The sequence below is a fragment of the Canis lupus genome, chromosome 11 (genome assembly GCF_011100685.1).
Source record: "Canis lupus familiaris isolate Mischka breed German Shepherd chromosome 11, alternate assembly UU_Cfam_GSD_1.0, whole genome shotgun sequence".
In the NCBI taxonomy this organism is placed as follows: Eukaryota; Metazoa; Chordata; class Mammalia; order Carnivora; family Canidae; genus Canis; species Canis lupus.
In genome coordinates this window covers 22419225-22440088 of record NC_049232.1, presented here as the reverse complement: position 1 = coordinate 22440088, position 20864 = coordinate 22419225, and the positions used below count along the sequence as shown (strand labels likewise).

Sequence of the window (20864 nt, the reverse complement as noted above, 5' to 3'; positions counted from 1 at the left end):
AACACAAAACTGCCCAGAGTCGAGTAACATTTCCTGTCTCACAGGTACCCACAGAGCTAGAATTACGGAGATAGACTGAGGAAACCAGCCTAGCTCTGCCATAAGGTTGTACTGCTCAGCCAGCCTGCAGTGGAAGGCAGCAGGAGAAAGGGAGTGGTGAGCTCTATCTAGGAGAATAAACCATTCCTCTTTTCATTAGCAGCCCAGAGCAATTATTTCATGAGGAGCCATCTTGATGACATATGCCCAGTCACATAGTCAAACTATGCTGTCCAACTGCATTGTTTCCTGTTTTAATAGGCATTGTAGGTGTCATCTTCTGGTATTTGGGTGAGGCAGGAACCTGAGCAGTCTCACTTGAAGTCTTGTTGACATTGAGAACTTGGCACTGACTTAAAACATTATTTAGTACAAGGTAGAGGGCTTGTTCAGCAATTAGGACTGCTGGTTTTCTGCAGCTGAAACCTAGTTGTAGTCACTGATCTCATGGTTTTGACTATCTACAGGCAGGGTTAGACAATGCAGTATAGTTGTGCAGCCTTCACCATCTCCTCTTCCCTTGAATTACAGATACACCAAGAATGTACCTCACAGTTGCATCCCCAGGAGAAGGTGGCTAGAAGTGTTTCTAGCTCTGTGCCACATTTTAGGTCTAACACTTTGTGTATTTATTTTGGCAAAAGCTTTGGGAGCAGAGGAAGTCATTAGTTTGATTTTATCATTTCAATCTCAAAACATCACTGATAATAGTTTGCCCTTGACAGTTACCTAAACTCAGCTATGGCCAATTGTATTTTACTACATTTGCTTTCCAGAGGTAAATTCTGTTTAGTAGGGAAATGGTCCCTGTATTAAAATCTAGCTCATACAATATCATAATAATGACAACGAACCACAACTTTATTAAACAAAGATTGGTAAGTTGTATTTGAGTTGCCCATGTCTGTTTGCTAACTATATTCTAAGCACTACTTGCATGGCAAAGAGCCAAGTGTTCTTCATCTTTTATTCCCTGTGGCACCTAGTACATGGCAGGGATTCAGCGAAATTGAACAGAAAAGATGTGTATCAGAATAATAACACAAGGCAGAAAGTAGTGCTGAGAAAGAGGTATGAGTGATTTGTAGGACCCTGGAGGAGATGTGACTGTCAGCTGGGGAAATCAGAAAGACTTCAAGGAGTGGTGTCTCATGACAGATAGATGGACCTTAATAGACTAACATAAGAGCTGTTATCTATTGGCTGTTTACTATGTGCCAGGCACTGTGCTAAGTATTTTGCCTACTTAATCCAACCAAATCTTCCCAGCAACTCTATGGGAAAGGTACTTTCATCATTCCCATTTTAGAGCTGAAGAAACTTGTGGCTCAGACAGATTAACTGATTTTATCAAAATCACACAGCTGGTAGGTGATAGAGCCAGGATCCAAACCAGTGTGACATGAAGGTGGTTATGCTCTTGAACACTGGACTATACTGTCCCTTATTGTAAGAAGTGAATTAAGTGTCTCATTGTTTGAAAAATATGGCCTATGTTCTGAAAACATTTACTAGTTGATGTGGCTGGAGAATAAGGAATGTGGAGAGTACAAAGCAATGAGGAATAAGGTTGTTCCAGTAAGTCAGGGACAAATCTCAGTACTTGGAATGCTATCCTAAAGAATTAGGGATTTTTGGAAGGTAATAGAAACATTAAATGCATATTAGTGAAGTGACAGGACTAGATAATTGCTTTAGGAAGACAACTCAGTGTGAGAGGGGAGGAAGAGAGGCATACAAACCAGTTTGGTGGCTATTGCAGTAATGGTGCAGGAGTGAAAAGGCCTGCACAGCCCCAAGAGTATGTGATTTCCTCCTGCAAGCCTCACTAGGATTGTTTTATTTTAAGAAAATGTTCAAAAATCTAGTCTCACAAACAATATGAATTAGAGAACATGAATTGGCCTTACAAAATGTGCTCTATTTGAAAACTTTAAAAATAGGATTTGACATAGAGAATATTTTGTACATAAATCTTTGGGAACTGCATGAACTAACCTTTGTGTTTATGTAACATTCTTAAAGGAGCATTTGTTGATTAGTACAAAGAAATATAGGGAATATTATATATCCCTTACAACCACCCCCCTCTTTTTTTTTTTTTTACATGACTCTACTTTCTCTTCTAACCCTTGTGAATGACACTAAATGTTATTACAGGTCCAATACATTCCTAAAATATTTCCAAATAAACAAATTAGTAGAATTAGGCATTGGAAACCCCTCATAGACTGTTGCTTCTGGACTGTGCTCTGGATATACAAGTGATTCCCTTGCCCACGGAGCTCGCTCACATGCCCAAGTTATGTGTATAGCTCTGAGGCAACGTGTGACACCATGACATTGCCTAATTACACAGAGTCTCCTCTTGTTCGAAGGGAGTTGCTCATGAGGAGGCAGGCTCTCTAATTTTCCCTTCAGGAGGACTCCATCCCATGATTCTCCACCCTGAAGTGCAGAATAGACAAATAATAAATATTGGATTGACTAAGAGAATTCATCACCCACCTTTTGAGGTTTTATAGGCAAATCTAGGAATATGTCCCATTTTATTGTACAGTGTGTAGGAATAGCAATATTTCACGCCTCTCCACTAGTCAACACTTTTTATATGCTGACTAAAACATAATCACCTGGATATTACAGAATTATTAATTTCAAGTATGGGAGTGATTAAGTTTACAATGAGTTTTTATCTTTTTAGAGATACATGTTGAATATTTATTCATGAAATGTTATGATGCCTAGGAGTTGCCTCAAAATAACAATGGATGGAGGAAGTTGGTGGGGGTGCAGATAAAATATTAATGAGTATAATGGGTACGAGTTGGTGATTGCTGAGGCTGGATAATGAGTGCATGGGGGATCATTAAAATACTCAGTATATTAATTTAGTGAATAATAATTATCTTTACAAAAGTTCTACTCCATGTGTATGTTTGAAATTATACATAAATTTTAAATGATCACCCTTTAGATTTTGGGCCAAGTACTGCAATGGAAAAGAAATATTAATGAATTGTTTCTAGAAAAACATGCATGTCCAGTCATTTCTCTTCTCAGTACACAGTATACAAGTCAGTCTGTTCCCTGTCTCCAAGACTTCATTAACTCTGTAGAGCTGTGATTAGTTTCCTATGCCTTGACCCATGCTTGTTTCTCCTCTGGCTTGTCTCTTCCATTAGATCAGTTATCTCATCATGGAAAGACTTTCCATGTAACCAGCTCTTCATCCGTGCAGTACTCTGATTTTTCAAGGATGATAAAATAAAATGTTAAAGATAAGAGAGTAGATCAAATAGTGTAAGTCAGTATTTTTCAAAAGATTTGCAACGGGGGATGGTGATTATCTAAATGTCAGTATATGTGTCAGGAACATGAGTTCAATTCAGTAACAACACTGATTCTCCCTAAAGCTAGGGGGAACACATCATACTTTTTCTTCTTGTAAATGAGAATCTGGCCTCAGGGTAGCAAAGAGAAAGGAGGGAAAAAGGAAGGATACAGGTGAGAATGGTAGTCAATGGTTATTTCAAAATTCACTCCCAAATGGTAGGGAACATGCACTTGTCCCCAGGTGGCTATGCTCGCATCCCTGGGCCTGTGTCTTACTGGTGTGGCTCTAACATGGCTCTTATTCTTCCAGGTAGGTGAAATTATCACTAGAAGTCTTCTGCAGTGACTGCAGCCCCTTTTCTTCTTTTATTTATTTTTTAAAAGATTGTATTTATTCAGGAGAGACACACAGAGAGAGGCAGAGACACAGAGGGAGAAGCAGGCCCCCTGCGGGAAGCCTGATGGTGGGACTTGATGCCATGATCCCATGACCCTGGGATCAGGACCTGAGCCAAAGGCAGATGCTCAACCACTGAGCTACCCTGGGTGCTCCCTTTTTCTTCTCTTAGCCGAGAGTTGTATAAAGTCTTATTGCTGAGAAAGATCAAAGCATCACTTTAGAGGTTTTCCAAAGGCCCTGAATGTGCATAGATTCGAACCACATCATACAATTAGGCAGCAGGGTCCAGAGCACAAACTAGGTCTTCATACTATTGGCCAATTCTCTACCTCCTGGAGGTGTGTTTTGAAAATTTTAGTCTGTTGTTAGGATCAAGAGATACGTTGAGTGCCTTGTTTAGAAACTGTAATCTCTAGTTTGGCCATCAAAGGGAAGTGTAGGCTTACCTGCAGAGATGACTGAGTGAACCGCTGTGGGGAAGTGGTGATGTCGTCAGCCGTCTCTGGCCTCCACACTGAAACTGGAATACTCTCTCGGTTAGGAAACAAAGGAGGAAGTAAAGCAGATTCGTCATTGCCTAAGTAGCCTGGTATGCTAACCTAGAATTCTTGATTCTCTAGCTGTTGGTTGATGCAACAGAGGGAAACTTTTTCATGCACATGCTAGGCCCCAACTGAGAAGAGCCAGGGAGCTGCCAGCTGTTTGGAATGGACCCATTCACCTGTGTGCTCTGAGGAGCTCCCTGGGAATTGCAGCAATCTCGTGCCTTCTCTGGCATTGCTCAATTCCTCCAGGAAGTTTGCTTTAGGAGAAATCTTTTATCCTACTTCTGCATGGGTAATAGCCAAATGTAGCTTTGATATAACGGGTAAGATTTATTTGATTATTTGAAAGTTTCAGCCACAAAATGGACATTATTTTTTACAAAGATTTTATTTATTCATTCATGAGACACACACACACACAGGGGCAAAGACACAGGCAGAGGGAGAAGCAGGCTTCATGTAAGGAGCCCAGTGTGGACTGGATCCTGGGTCTCCAGGATCACGCTCCGGGCTGAAGGTGGTGCTAAACTGCTGAGCCACTCAGGCTGCCCACAAAATGGACATTAACATTTAAGATTCCCCATCCCTTGGCTTCTTAAAAGTGGTTTAGAAAATCAATAGTGAACACATCCATTCTCCAGGGGCTGGGGAGGGCAGACATAGAAGGTTATCTCTTGGAATCTTAGGCTCTCAGCACTCCTTTTTCCTCTAGAAATAAGTTCTTGTTCTGTTATTAGGAATAAAAAAATTCAGCTGGCTAGAGGGACTAGTCATTCTTCTGAAGTGTTACCAGATCTATAAGGAACTTTGGCCTTTTCCTGCTTGCAAGCAGGCACACCTTGAGTCTAGACCTATGTAAAGTCTCCTGCTCTGTTCCTTGAAGGGCTGTGGAATGAGATAGAGTCCCATCCTCCTGCCCGTGGCCTACTCAAGCCTGGATTTTCCTCTCTTGTCCAATGATTCATCAGGAACCAACTCAGATCTCCTTTGCTTTAATTTGGGCTCATTTCTTCTTCTACTTTTTAAAAAACATTTTATTGACTTGACAGAACAAGAGAGAGTGAGAGAGTACAAGTAGGGGGGAGCAGCAGGCTTTCTGGTGACCAAGGAGCCCAATATTGGACTTGATCCCAGGACCCCAGAATCATGACCTGAGTGAAAGGCAGACACTTAACCGGCTGAGCCACCCAGGCGCCCATGGGCTCATTTCTTTTTGATTAATCATCTCGTGACACAATAATTTCTTGATCTTTATTAAGCTGCTATTCCTTGAAATTGTTTTAAAAGGTTATTTGTTATTTATTTTTTATTAAGTAATCTTTATGCCCAGTATGGGCCTCGAACTCAGGACCCCAAGATCAAGAGTCATATGATCCACCAACTGATCCAGCCAAACATCCTTTTTAAAAATTGCTTATGATCTTGAGCTTCTCAGAATAAAGATATTTTTATTTATTTTTTTAAGTTTTTATTTAAATTCCAGTTAGTTAACATACAGTGTTGTATTAGTTTCAGGTGTACAATTATAGTGCTTCAACACTTCTCACATCACCCAGTGCTCATCACAACAAACACACTCCTTTACCCACATGACCTATTTCATTCATCCTCCCACCCAGAAGAAAGACAATTTTAAATCCAATAAACAAATTATAAGTAAACTAATATGGCATATCTTAGACTCGGAACTAAATAGGAGAGGGTGGCAAAGGAAGCCTCAGAATCCAAATCCAATCTGAGACCTTGTGGTGAGCTACCAGGAGCCATCTCTGATCTCCATTCCTTCCTTCCTTCCTTCCTTCCTTCCTTCCTTCCTTCCTTCCTTCCTTCCTTCCTTCCTTCCTTCCTTCCTTCCCTCCTTCCTTCCCTCCTTCCTTTTTCAGCTTTCCTGAGATACAGTTGACATAGAAAGTTGTTTAAGTTTCAGGTGTACAATGTGTTATTTAATACACTTCTATATTACAAAATAACCACTACAGCTTTAGCTAATACCTGCACCACAGCACATATTTGCCATTTCTTTTTTGTGGTGAGAGCATCTGAAATCTACCTGTAGTCTCTGTCATTCTTTTTTTTTTTTTTAAGATTTTATTTATTTATTTGACAGCACAAGCGGGGGAGAGGCAAAGGGAGAGGGAGAAGCAGATTTGCCACTGCAGGGAGCCCAATGAAGGGCTTGATCCCAGGACCCTGGGATCATGACCTGAGCTGAAGGCAGATGCTTAACTGACTGAGACACCCATGTGCCTCTGTCTGTCGTTCTTAATGATAAAAAGCAGGGGCCAAGGCTGACAATGCAGGGAAAGATGTTGATTTTGGATTCATATGGTGTAGAAGGCACTCCAGACCTTTTTAAAGGTCCTAAAACATTAACAAGCCAATGATGTCAGTTAGTGACTCCAGAATATAAGGATGGGATCTAACCAAGAGATCCTGTGGGTACAGGTAAGCTCTAGGACCCTGACAGGGCCATGTATTTCTCGTGCAAGGTACGGAAAGGGATGAAGTTATGCTAGAACCATTTGAGAAGGGTAAATCTGGTCTCTGTGGATGGTGGATGCCTTGTCTTGTGTGAAGCAGCCAGGTCAGTTGTGAATCTCTGAATCTTTCTTGTCTCATGGCAGCCATCTCTAAGTTTTAACCTGTGCTGCTCTTTTTAAATGTGAAGCTTCTATTACATTTTTTTCTGTCACAGGCCCACTTAGTGATCAGTATTTTCCAGACCCTAATGTTTGTTAATCCATACAACTGTTTTATACTTTTGTTCTTTTGCATTGTTTCAGAGCCCACCCCTTGCTATTCACAACTGCATACAGTAACAGTAATGCCCGTGGTATTCAGTGTGACTCACATCCTTGCATGATTGACTGTTATCCAGGCTTTTTTTTTTTTTTTTAAGATTTTATTTATTTATTCATGAGACACACAGAGAGAGAGTCAGAGACATAGGCAGAGAGAGAAGCAGGCTCCCTACAGGGAGTCCGATGTGAGACTCCATTCTGGAACTCTGGCATCATGACCTGGGCCGAAGGCAGATGTTTAACCGCTGAGCTACCCAGGTGTCCCCAGGCTTCTTATTAATACTGAAGTATAGTTCTAAATTCACAAGCATAATTCAGAAATAGAGTAATTAGTTTGATTTTGGGGGTTGCTTTTCTCCCAGAAATCTGAAAATTCCCATGATTCTTTCCTTAAAAATTGTAAATTAAGACTTCTGTCTTCTAGAAGTTCTCATTGTGTTTATCCTCATTTGACAGCTGAAAAAAACAGCATGAAAATGACAACTTTCTGTATAACTTAGGTGTTTCATTGACCTCCACACAGTTATTTTAAGAGTATTTAGATATATCTGAATGGTCACTAAGAACTTCTGAGGGACTTGAAATCCGACCTATTTAAAGGAGTTGTCCTGGATGGTTCAATTCTGGCTTGTCAAGGTGACCTTGAGTAGGGACCTAAGGACCATCAGTTCTTATTTGTGTAGGCCACAGGATATTCACCAAGGGGCAAAGGCAGGATGGCTCAGGGCCAGATGTCCATCATTTGTAGCAAAGCTGCCTTGTGAACATGAGGCCAACCACTTCACCTATGTCCTGTGACAACAGTATTAAGAGAGATGTTTCTCTGCCATCTCCAAGACAGTGAGGGAGTGAAGTACTTGGGCCTTTTGCCTTGTCCTCAGGCGGGTGTATCTGCACTACCCCTGTGTATGTATGTAGCCATGCTTGATTCCCCAGTTCCTGTAGAGCTCATAAACTAGCCATGGTGCTCCCATACACTATATCAACCCAAGTATAAAGTCCCCAAGGAATATAGCCCTGCTTGATCAAATTAAGTATACACAGATCCTATAATGAGATTTCTGTGGTCAAGTGACACCCTCCCATGTACCAACCAGGAGTGATGTTGCAAAACAGTTGAAACCTAGTAGAAGTAAGAACTGGGGACAGGGCCACCTCCTACAGTTGTACCCTGAACAAGACTCCAACTGAGGGGATGAGTTGGGGCTGAAACCCAGCCTGAAAAAAAAAAAAAAAAGAAACCCAGCCTGAGCCTCACCTTGCCAAGCCTTGTATTTTACTCTGGGCAGTTTTCTCCAAGAGGAAGAGGTGTCTTTTCTAATGCACTTAAGGACACCTATGGGTGAGATGTTGTCTTAAGAGGTTGATATACAGGTCCCAAATTGGTGACATATGAGGCTGCTGCTCGTGGCAGCATTTTGTTTTGGGTGGTGAAAAGTCTGAGGCACTGGAGGTGCCCATTACTGGAGTACTCTGCAGCAGTCAGGAATGATGGCCTGGATGTGTGCATAGCAACGTGGATAGGTCTTAAAGTATGGAGTGGAAACAGTAAGACACAGAGTGAGATCTGTAACACAATGCTATTGTGTAAATTAAAATACATGCAAACGAGACAGTAACACACAATTACATGAACACATACATACAAGCCAAAAAAATAGAATTAAATGGATTAGAATGGTTGCTTGCAGGGGGGAAGGAGTGAGGAGCAAGAAGAGAAAATACAGGCATACATACTTATAAGAGTTGCCTTGTATGCACTGACTAAGATAATGTGCCCTGAACTGGAAAGTGTGATTAACTTAACACTTGACACTTGAGGCCAAAGTTGTTGTTTTTTTTAAAGTGCCCTGGGCCTTGCCATTTGAGGCTTTCCTCAATGCAGCTGTTGACCAGCAGCATGGCTAGATCAACATGATCACAGCTTTTTAATAATCTCATCAACAGACACTTCTGTCTGGACTTCTGTGAGCTTCCTTGTAACATACCTGTCTTTATCAAACTCAGGGAGGCTACTGCTATCCTGGTCCATAAAATCCTTTGAATTTACCTTGCCTTTATATTATTTCATTTTCTTGATAAGCCATAAACAGAAATGAAAGCATTTACTTCCCTGGGGATTTAATCAAACTATAAAAGCTATGTTAATGAAGAATAGGGACTGCAAAGAAGAAAAGAAAGCCCTGGTTTCCTCTACGTCCTGTATCAACTTGCATTCAGCCAAGGCTTGCAGCAGGTGGGTCAGATTGGGTTTATTGGGACACAGTGTGTAAGCTTCTTTCAAGATACATCTGGAACGTTCTAGACCAATGTAATCAAAAAGTACCTAATAGGTAGAAATTTGCACCATTTAACAAACACATGAGTAAATCCATTACCATTTTTGGGATATTTCTTGGTCAACTCTGTGCTGCTTAAACCAAAAAACAAAAATAAAAATAAAAAGACATAATATTCTTCAAAGTAGCATGTGTTTAATAGGTATCTAATAAGTGTAAGTTAGACTGAATGACCTTTTACTATCCATCCAAGGACACCTCCTGCCCCTACGGTATCTTACATGTTTTACAGTAGGTGCCTCTTCTTCATGGTGACACAGTCCCAGAGTCAGGCACACGTATAGCAAATGGAGTTGAGTCTCAGCCCAGTCACCTCCTTGGTTATGAAGGATATTATCTACACAGCTGTAGGATGTGGCCCTGCAAACAAATAAGCTCCCCTACTTTTCTCTCTTCCGCCAGGTTTCCATGATTTGCAACATTTTTCTGGTTGGTGTCAGAAAGGCAGGCTTGATTGACCATCCTATCCCCAAGTAGCACAATAACATCTCCATCCTACCATGCTCTTCTGCAACTTTGCCCCCTTGCCTCTGTAAAGGTGGAGTGGAGTCTGATTCTACTCTTTTTGAGTCTGGGTGAGCTTTAGACTTGCTCACAACCAACAGAACACCGCAAAAGTGACAATGTAATTTCTGAGGTTGGGTGATAAAAATTGATGATATAGCATCCACCCTGATGGCTGGAATGTTTGGACTTGGAGCCCTAAGCTGCCCTGTAAGAAGTCTGACTATCCTCAGACTACCAAGCTGTAAGGAAGTCATGCCACATGGTGAGGCTGTGTGTAAGTGCTCTGGTCAGCAGTCCTGGGTTTTGAGTGCTCCAGGTTCAGACGCCAGATATGTGAGTAAACAAACCTTAGATGCTTCTAGGTCCCATTTATGAAGTCGTCACCAGATTCTGAATCTCCCCAGCTGAGGCCCCAGATAGCTTGAAGGAGAGAAGCTATCCCAACTGTGGCCTTTCTGAATTTCTGACACATGAAATCCATAAGCACAATAAATTGGTGCCTGTTTTATGTTACAGACCAAGAGTAACTAAAAGACCCATTATCCTCAGTAACACTGAGAAGAAGAGCAATAAAAAAGGAGAAGAAACTGTTATAATTTAAAATTTAAAAATTAAAGAGTTATAAACTGCTTTAAAAATTTTAAATCATATATATAGACGAGCTATATCAACAAATACAAATGACAGTGTTTGACTCCTGATGAGAATAAACCATTAAAGAAAGACACTTAAGAAAATGAGAGCAATTTGACCTCTGACTGTATACTAGATAATATTAAAGAATTACTGTTAATTTTAAATATGTGATTAAAGTGGTTATTGAAAAAGAGTCCTTATTTGTTAGATACCTACAGAAGTATTTATGAAAATATCTAATTTGCTTTAAATTGGACTTAAAATGGAAATGAGGGAAGAATGGGGTACAGATAAGATTGCCATATTTTAATAATTTTCGAAGCCAGGTAACAGGTATGATGTCTACTTTTGTGCGTATTTGAAACTTCTCATAAGAAAAAGTTTGCCAAAGTGAGGGTAGGAGGAACTTACTTGTCCTGTGTCCCATTCTTCCAGGCTGTGGTTAATGTGCTAACAGGTTCCAATGGTTTAAATAGATTGCTCCTCATACAAGCATGACCTCTGTGTACTCCTGGAGGCTTCTTGAGACCCAGGACCCTAAAGCAATGTGAGATTTCAGGAGGAGAAAAGGACTAAGGAAGAAAGCATATTCTTAGGCAAATGTTTTAGGCACTCCTCAAATCAATATAATTTTGAGTGGCAAGAATTCCCCTTGAAGATAGAATTCTCTTTTCTGACAATATGTAGTCCAGCAATAGGTACACAAGTGGACATCCATGAATTCCTGGTGAACTGATTTCAGAAATTGTTCAGGATTTACTCATCAGTTTACTATGAAAATTAGGGATTGTTCAATTTTCCACTTTGAAATGTATCTGTCAGCAGAAAGACAAGCAAATGGGCTGCACGTTGCTATGCAGATGATGTACTTTGGAAGGTCCTTCTGTTTGCCTGTAGGTTCTCTTCCCTTGAAGAAAGACTATTAACTCATGCTGCAGCCTGCTGCTCTCTGCTTGGTTTGGGCTATGTCACTGAGCCCAAAATAGAAAGTTCTTTTACTGTAGAACAGGGAAAGAGGTTTAAATTTATCAATTCAAATAACAAAGGCTAGCATTATACTGGCTTTTCTCGGGTTGGGGGTAGGGAAGAGATAATGCCTGCTTCATCAAGTAGGAGTGATCTGACACTGGCAGGGGCTGGGACCAGGAAACAAGCTTCCACTGTGGTGAGCTGGGCGTCTTTCCCATCTTGGCTGCCCTCATTCCCGCCTTCCAACCATATCACCTCTTTTAGGACATGGGAAAGCAGCTGAGCTACTGGGGAGTAAGTCCCAGAAATGTCACTGAAGTTATCAGACTGGAAAAATTCTCTGAGACAAACCCTTTCTCTCTTGGCTTTTAGAGGAGTCAGTACCTTGCAACAAAGTTACACAGAAGGGAGATGTATCTTTTCCTTGTCAAATGGCAAAAAAAAAAAAAAAATAATAATAATAATCATAATCATAATGATCCCTAGGGTTGGAAAGCATTTCTAGAAATTGGCATTCTGCTGGAGGGAGGTAGACTGAGCTAGCCACCTTGAGAACAACCTGAGGACACAGATCCACAGTATACCAGAGAATGTGGATCCAGAAGCTCTCTCATTTATAGCTGGTGGGAGTGCAAATTGATTCCCTAGACAAATTCTTGTACATACACAACAGGAACATTTACAGTATAATGTTCATAGCAGCAGTGTGAGTAAGAGCTAAATCCTAGAAACAATGTACTTGCCCATCAGTGGGAGAGTGGATGATAAACCATGGTATGTTTACACATTGGGGGATTTCTTTTTATACCAGGCAAAATGACTACAGTGGAATGCAATGATGTGGATGAGTTTTAGCACAGTAAATAGAAAAAAACAAGTCCCCAAACATTACCTACAGCTTAATGTCATTTTTATAAAGCTAAGGACAGTTCTAAGAAATTACTTTTTAGGAATATATAAAGATACAGCAAAATCCTACACAAAGAAAAGGAAATGAACATATGATTTGGAATGGTTCCCTTGGATAGGATGGGATGTAAAGCCTTATGCTTCAATATTGATTATTTTTGAGGTCCTAACTTTTGGGTTGTGGATTGACAGATACTGACTACATTAGTAAAATTAATGAATTTATTACCTAAATTAACAAAATCAGGACATCCATACCAATTTTGAGAGTATCAGAAAAAAGGATTATGGTTAATCCAATTCTATATGCCTGTCAGTTAAAAAAAAAAAAAGCAAAACAGGGACGCCTGGGTGGCTCAGTGGTTGAGTGTCTGCCTTTGGCTCAGGGCGTGACTCCAGGGTCCTGGGTTTGAGTCCTGCATCAAGCTCCCTGTGAGAAGCCTACTTCTCCCTCTGCTTATGCCTCTGTCTCTCTCTGCGTGTTTCTCATGAATTAATAAATAAAATCTTAAAAACAAAACAAAAACAAGTTATAGAGCCTTTGGCACAGTTGTCCCATTTCTAAGCATTTATCTTAAGGAATAAAGATACAAATAAATATTTATAAACAGGACACATATCATGGTATTTATAAATATAAAAATAGGGAACAGGGGCACCTGGGTGGCTCAGCAGTTGAGCATCTCTCTTTGGCTCCAGTCATGATCCTGGGGTTCTGGGATCGAGTACTGCATCAGGCTCCCCACAGGAAGCCTGCTTCTCCCTCGGCCTATGTCTCTGCCTCTCTCTGTCTCATGAATAAATAAATAAAATCTTTTTTAAAAAGAAGGAACAATCTAATTACCAAACTAAAGGATTAATTACATAAATTGGGTTACATTGATATACTTGAAAACAAGCTAATCTTTTAAAAATATTTTCTAAGAGTATTTAACTATATGAGGAAAAGGTTATGATATATAAGTTGAATAAAACAGATTACAGAAAAAAGATTACAGAACAGACATACAACATGAACTTAGTTTTTTATTTCCCACAGTATACATATGTCAATCAAGAAAAGTTGAGAAGACTATACATCAAAATGATTATAGCTCTCATTTCTGGATATTGTGATTGTTTCTTCCTCAAACTTGTCAGTAGTTCACAGATTTTCTGCAGTGATCACTCTTTTACAACCAGAAATAATTTTATCATAAAAAGTTAAAAATAGGGCAGCCTGGGTGGCTCAGCGGTTTAATGCTGCCTTCAGCCCTGAGCATGATCCTGGAGTTCCGGGATCGGGTCCCATATCGGGCTCCCTGCGTGGAGCCTGTTTCTCTTTCTGCCTGTGTCTCTGCCTCTCTCTGTGTGTCTCTCATTAATAAATAAATAAAATTTTTTAAAAAAAAGTTAAAAATAGGGGTAGCCCCGGTGGCTCTGTGGTTTAGTGCTGCCTTCAGGCCAGGGCAGGATTCTGGAAACCAGGGATCAAGTCCCATGTCAGGCTTCCTGCTAGGGACCTGCTTCTCCCTCTGCCTGCTTCTCCCTCTGCCTGTGTCTCTGCCTCTCTCTCTCTATGTCTCTCATGAATAAATAAATAAAAATCTTAAAAAGGGGGGGGGGGATGGTTTCCTAAAGCCTCCTACGTTGGAAAAGCATTCTAAAAAAAAAAAGTTAATAATAATAATAGCTAATGTAGATGGGAACACTTGTTATGCGCTAAGAGCATTACATGGATTCATTTATTTAAAGCTTAAAATAAACTTATGGGAATGGTACTATTATGATACCCATGCTACGGATGAAAATACTGATGGTTAGGGGGTTCAATAACTTTGAATGAGGATGCAGAGGCCATAAAAAGTGGTGCCTTGAGTCAGGCTTCCAGGAGGCCCTTTAAACGGTGGGCCTGATGGTAGGGTGTTGGTCTCCCTGGTACAAGATGGTTGCAGTTCCCTGTGAATAACACTGGGAACTGAACAGCTTGATGTGGAACCTGCAATCCACCAGAGAAAGAGGCCACCAAGGGGTGTCTAAGCCTGAGTCCACACAAGGCAACTATCAAACGTGGATGTGTGTAGGGGGCACAAATGGGGAAGCCAGGGAGCCCAGTTCCTGAGGGTTTCTGATGAACCCCTGTCGCAGATCCCAGTAAGTGGAGCCTGACTGTAGAACAGAGATATTTTACTCATGGCTCTGACTAGCTCTGGTTCTCACCGGTCACTGTAGGATTGGCCTCTAGAGCCTTCAGTGGAGAGGAGGAGGGTGGCTCTAAGGATGGGATAGAGCCAGGGACTAAGCTGCGGTCTCTTCTCATCACTCATGCTTTAAATATAAGCTCTGATGTGATCAAGACACCAGAGATAAAATGCCTTTCTCAAGCTAAGCAGGCAGGATCTGGTATCCAATTTGGACAAGACAGTGGAAAATAGACTCAGGGGGAAAAAATCCCTTGGCCTCAACACCAACACACGGGAGTTGAAGAATCTGACACCTTAACATTGTAGAATAAACAAATGTAAGCATAGTTTCCTATGTTTTTTTCAAAGCATATAGAATAGATACGACGTAAGAAGGAGTGATTTTAACAGTTAGTTCTTCTCTTCTCAGCTGAAGAATTCTGGATTATCTTTCAACATGTAGCTCAAGCGTCAGCTTCTGTGGAATACTTCCCAAGCCGTCCCAACGAAAAAGTCCATACCTCTTCTGTACATGTTTAATAAATGATTTATCTGTTGGAATGTCTGTCTTCCCCTGCTGGAGCATAAGCTCAGTGGACTGTGTTTTATGCACCTGAGTTTTCCCTTCTTTCCCTGTTCTTCTTCCCATTATCTCTCCCCCATACACATGCATCCCTCTGCCAGCCATATGGTGGTAAGTGCTAATTGTTGCTTTTGGAACAGAGAACTATAAGGTTTGGTGTATGGTCTCCTAGAATTCTCAGAGCTGGGAATCAAACTCTCTTTTGCATCTATGACACTTGGGAATCTGATGAAAGCTGAGGACCTTTCCCCAGGGGGGACAAAAATACATGTACAAAAGAAAACTCCAAATTGTACAGCAGCAAAGGCACACACACCCAACACATACACAAATGAATGCATATAAAATTGGGGAGATCTGAATAAGATAGGTGGGTTGTATCCATAGCAATACTCCAGTTGTGATACTGTACTATAGTATTGCAAGGGGTTACCACTGGGAAATCGGGATATCTCTGTATTATTTGTTACAACTGCACATGAATCTAAAATTGTCTCAATAAAGATTTCAGTAAAAAAGGAAATTCCTTTGGGAGTTGATGGATTTCCCCCTGAATCCACCCCATGAATCCTAAGTTGAGAGCTCCCCAGTATAGTCCAATCTCTCCCACTGATGACCTAGAGTCATCACAGAAGGCTCTTCAGAGAATGTGGGGCTTGAACTGGTCTTAACTGACAAGTAGGGTTCATATAGATAAAAGTGGCTATCTGGGGAGCAGGGACATATTGAGCAAAGAGGTGAAAGTAGGAATGGAGTGGAGGCAGATAGCATTTGTCTGAGAGTAAGAGGGCCACCTGAACTGAGGGTAAGACCTTTTAATGAGAGGGAAGGCAGGAGAAAGAACCATATTGAAATGGTTTGTGAGGAGGCCATGTGAGAAGGCCACAGGGAAGGGGGGACTTCTTTTCACAAGAAAGTGGGAGCTCCTGAGTGAGTAATATTCCAGGGCATGGTGGAATATTTAAGCTACATGTTGCTTGATTCTGTGATTCCCTAAGAGGTGCCTAGTCAGGTTTACTCAGATATTCTGAAAATTTTCTTTTCACAATTATGAGCAATATATTTTCATTATAGAAGAATCAAGCACGTAAAAAGAAAAAAAAATCCCATTCACTAGAAGCAACTGCTATTAATACCTCATCATGTACCTTTCTAAAGTCTCTCATAAACATCTATTTATACTATATAATTAGTAAAATTATGGTTATACATGTTTTACAAGGTAATTTTGTCACTTAATACTATATTATGCATAATGTTCCATGTTGATAAACATACTTCTATGATAAGATTAATACCTGCATAGCTGGTGACAGTATTTTTAAGGCTTATCCAGCCCTCTGGAGTGATAAACTTTGCTTTTCATTTCAGAGATTTTCTTTCCTCTGTAACCGAAAGAATTATTTTCTCTGTAACTGAGAATGGTATTTAGATGTCAGGGATATTACCAAGGGACACAGTCATTTCTCTCTCATATTTTTTTCTTTAGACAAATTGCAGTAGCTGGATGAAAAGGCTGTATTCTCTCTGTGGCAAAGTTCCTGGCCACAAAATTTTGGCCACATCTATAAAATTCCAATTTCAGGCAAAAGGGTAATGTAAGTTTAATTTTTCTCAAAATTGCAAAGGAGAAAAACAGGGGTGGATACCAATGAGTCGCAAGCATCACTGTGTATGGTGAATACAGAAATCTTTTGGTAGTTGGGCAGGTCCAGTTGGCCAGAGTATGACGGGTTTCTCACAGGCATAGCCACTAAAATGTTGACTAATTGGAGCTTCTGGGGCACAGAAGACCCTGGTGCAAAGTGCATGTTACCGGATATGGCACCCATATTATATAAAAGATTCCACACAACAGGAACATAAGACTGACCAACTGTATTCATTCTTGGATTTATTCCTCATTGACTTTTTCTCTACACAACAGGTCTTCTGAATGTTTGCATGATGTCAAGGGAAGAGGGGGGGTGTTCTTTAACCCATCTCTACCCTCTATTCTTGAATCTCCCTCCTCACACAACCCATCCTCATTTCATCTGATGGCTTTGTGTCTCTATGACATTTTTGATACCATTATGTTCTGTTTCCATTATGTAAACCACTATGTATTTTACAGCAGGCACTGAGGTGCTCCAAGTGGCATTAGAGGATGTTTAGAATCAGAGTCCACTTAGAAGTAATACAAATAGAATATCTATGGGTGCCTGGGTGGCTCGGCCGGTTAAGTGTCTGACTCTTGATTTCAGCTCAAGGTTGAGATGGAACCCTGTGTCAGGCTCTGTGAATGAAGCCTGCTTTGGATTTTCCCTATCTGTCCTGTCCCACTGTCCTCCTCCCTCTAAACAAAAACAAAAACAAACACACACACATACACAAAATGGTAAGAATATCTAACACTTTAATACTTAGTGGACATTACGGTATGCTGTGTTGTGTTTTACATTTATAATTTAATTCTTAAAAGAACCCTATTATTTGGCAATTACAATTATCTCCACTTTATCGATGAAAAAATTGAGAAAAGTTAGTTAACTTGCCAAACTTCATGCAGAGCCAGAATTCAAACCAGATCCATCTGACTTGAGCCATTTCTTATCTACGTGGCTCTACTTTCTGTATCAATAAGCTTAAAAGTCAGGGAAGTGGATGGAACAACAGTATAAACCTAACGTAAGGTGAAGAAAAACATTCCTTCATGTTTAATGTCCATTTTTATACTTTGACTAAGTATCTATTATAAAGCTATTTGCTGAAGGTCATCTTTCTTCTACCCCACCCCCATCATCAGATGATTTTTATTTATAGCTATGTTTAAACATCACAGGCAACACTTAGACTTGCTGTATACTGAATTTACCATCTGAGCAAAGATTCTTTCTCAAAGCATATTTGCTTTATTCACTCTCTGGTCTTTGCCAAGAAATTAAAAGGACATTATTTTTTTCTTATTGGTTTGCTTTTTACTTTTTGTTCCAAGTATTCCTCAGCTCTAGAATTTAGACTGTCAGGTCCAATTAGTCAAGACCAGATTAATCAAACTGAAGCTTTAGATCCCTTGACTAGTCTGAGTTCTACAGAGTAGGAAAACATTCTAGAGTCTTTCTAAAGGAAAAGACATTCTGATTTAGTTCCGTATTGTTTATAATAACATATGCTTTACTTCATGGCTTGAATGCTAATAAGTGCTTCCTAGAATTCATTCCTTAAGAAGTTAAGTCATGGCATCTAATTATTTGGCAGGATGTTTTAAGTATATATAATTATATCTTCCCTCCATTTTGTGGTGGTGGTGAGCCAAGTAATCTGCACCAAGAGAAAATAAATAATACCTACATAAGGGCTACCAACTAGAGCTCACATCACTTTGGAAAAACCCACTCATTATAATCTTAACACACAGTAGGGGCTTAATACAATTTTTTTAGGGTAGATAAAACACATGAGGTTTTTATTATTTGCTTTTTTTTTAACCATGTGATTTCTGACAATATAGCATTTTCTAAATTTTCTTTTGAAAGGAACTTGTTTCTCATGGTAATCATGGTCCGTGGAAACTATTGTGTAAAATGTTGCTGCAGACGCTTAAAATCTTGATGTCCCTCAGTACACATTTGCACCCATTCAGGACTTCTGTCTGAAATATGAATGCATGGGGGCCCTTAGGGTCCTCAATACTTTTTAGTGAACCAAACTACTATCACCTTCAGCTTTCTAGATAAGATAACCCAGGCAAAGGGAAATCATATTGATCCTGTTCCATATTTTAGTCCTTGGAGGTCAGTTAGTTGTGTGAGTGTGGCCAAGACTCTGCACTTGGGAGTATAAAGTTTCAATTCCTGGCTGACCAGTACCTTGGGAATATCCCTTCTCTTTTCTGAGTGCTTGTCTGTTTCTTGCCCTATGAGACAGGACCAGTTCTCACACAGTACGGGGCAACAGTGAAGAGGAAGATGACAGCACACTGGGCATGGCTTTATAATCATGAGGGCTAAGTGAAGATTTTTTCCTCATATATTCCAGATTAATTCTATTATTTGGGGATGTTAACTGTAAAACGGGGTTAGAATTTGGGCTAAAATAACTTTTTTCCAGTCTGGCAAGTAAAGTATGTTATAAGCCTTTTGGGGAGTAGACCTGAGACTGTTTCCTCTGGGCACACCACTGAGAGGTAGAAAGGAAAGCAGAATTGCCATTTTCAGCCTGGGAAGGCCGAGCCAGTGAGCCTAGTTAAGCAGGTTGTTTTGGATGAAGAATTTTCAGTCCTACCACTGGCTGATCCAGGCCTCCAGAGCTTTCTTCAGCCTTTTGATTGGGATGATGCCCTCAGAAATGCAGAGTGAGTGCCTGGGTTCAGCAGGGTCAACTGCTACTGGGGGGTAGGAAGTCTAGAAGAAGAGTTAGCTCTTGCCTCACGCTTTAAGGTTGTTGTTGTCGTTGTTGTTTTTAAGATTTTATTTATTTATTCATGAGAAACACAGAGAGAGGCAGAAACACAGGCAGAGCGAGAAGCAGGCTCCATGCAGGGAGCCCGGAAGTCGATGCCAGGTCTCCAGGATCACACCCTGGGCCAAAGGCGGCGCTAAACCACTGAGCCACCTGGGCTGCCCTTACGCTTTAAGGTTAAATGTCCTTTGGAAAGTTACACCTCTCAGGTCCTATGGACCCATGATCTATCTCTCTTCTACCTATTCCAAGAGGGAAAGATACCTTGTCTGTTTGGATGACCCCTCTTTATCCCAAGCATGGGATCCGGCACATAAACAGGGCTTTACCGGGCCAAATATTTCTGTGAACGCAGGGACAAGGGCATGTGAAAACATTTCGCCAACTCCAGATTTCTAGCCAGACTGAGGTCCGATCCTAAGGAACCTGAACTTTCCTTAAAGCGCGGGTTGTAGCCGCTTCTAACACCCTCGGGTCGCGCCTCTCTCCGGAGTAGGCCAGAAGCAGCAGGGGTTGGGCGGGGGGTGGTAGGAGGTGTCCTCCTCCTCCCCGGGAGGGCGCACACCTGGGGCGGACGGCGACGGCGGGCGAGGCTGCGTGGGGCGTGTGGAAGCCAGGCTCAGGAAAGCCCCAGCCTCGGCCGCAGGCATCGCGCACTGCCCGACAGCCGAGGCCCGAGGACAGGTGTGTGCGGAGGGAGGCAGGTGCACCGCGCGGCCCTCCCAGGGCAGACACACCCTCCTCCGCCCACGAGTGACCTAATTACGAGGGGCCTGCCGCGCCCACAGGCGGAGGTGGCCACTCCAAACAGGTCACCCCTCGGCGCCGGCCCCTGCCTCCCCAAAGACCTGAGATTCCACACGACAAAGACCACACGATTCCAGCGCACCACGGGGTCCCAAGTCTAGTTTCCGTGGCCGGGGTGCAAACGCGGGGGGAAGCGCACGCGCACAGCCGTCTCACCGTAGGGAACGCGTCTCGGGCGGCGAGGTCCTGCCCCACCCGCCAGCCCCCGGCCCGCCCCCGGCCCGCCCCCGCCGCGGAGGACGTCGCGCTCGGGAACTAGCCCGGCTGCGGGCTGGAGGCCCCGCGGCGGCCCTCCTCGCCCGGGTCTCCCCTTCCCCCTCGGCCCCTCCCGCGGGGCGACCACGCCCTAAGAGCGAAGGCGCCTCAGTAACCGGCCGTCACGTTGCGC

At 41.7% G+C, this 20864-nt stretch overlaps 1 protein-coding gene across 3 annotated transcripts in view; it reads left to right on the top strand.

Moving 5' to 3' along the window:
* The window catches only part of CDKL3 (cyclin dependent kinase like 3), a 108958-nt gene extending 93265 nt beyond the window's left edge, over positions 1-15693 (top strand). Inside the window, exon 15 of one of the 3 annotated variants that reach the window (XM_038552174.1) lies at positions 15074-15693. Coding sequence is in view for 2 of the 3 variants with exons in the window: in XM_038552177.1 (XP_038408105.1) it covers positions 15074-15106 (33 nt within the window). In the remaining variant the exon portion in view is untranslated. The remainder of the gene's footprint in view (positions 1-15073) is intronic. The other 2 variants (XM_038552169.1, XM_038552177.1) reach the window with 2 other exon arrangements.
* The last annotated feature ends 5171 nt before the right edge of the window (positions 15694-20864 follow it).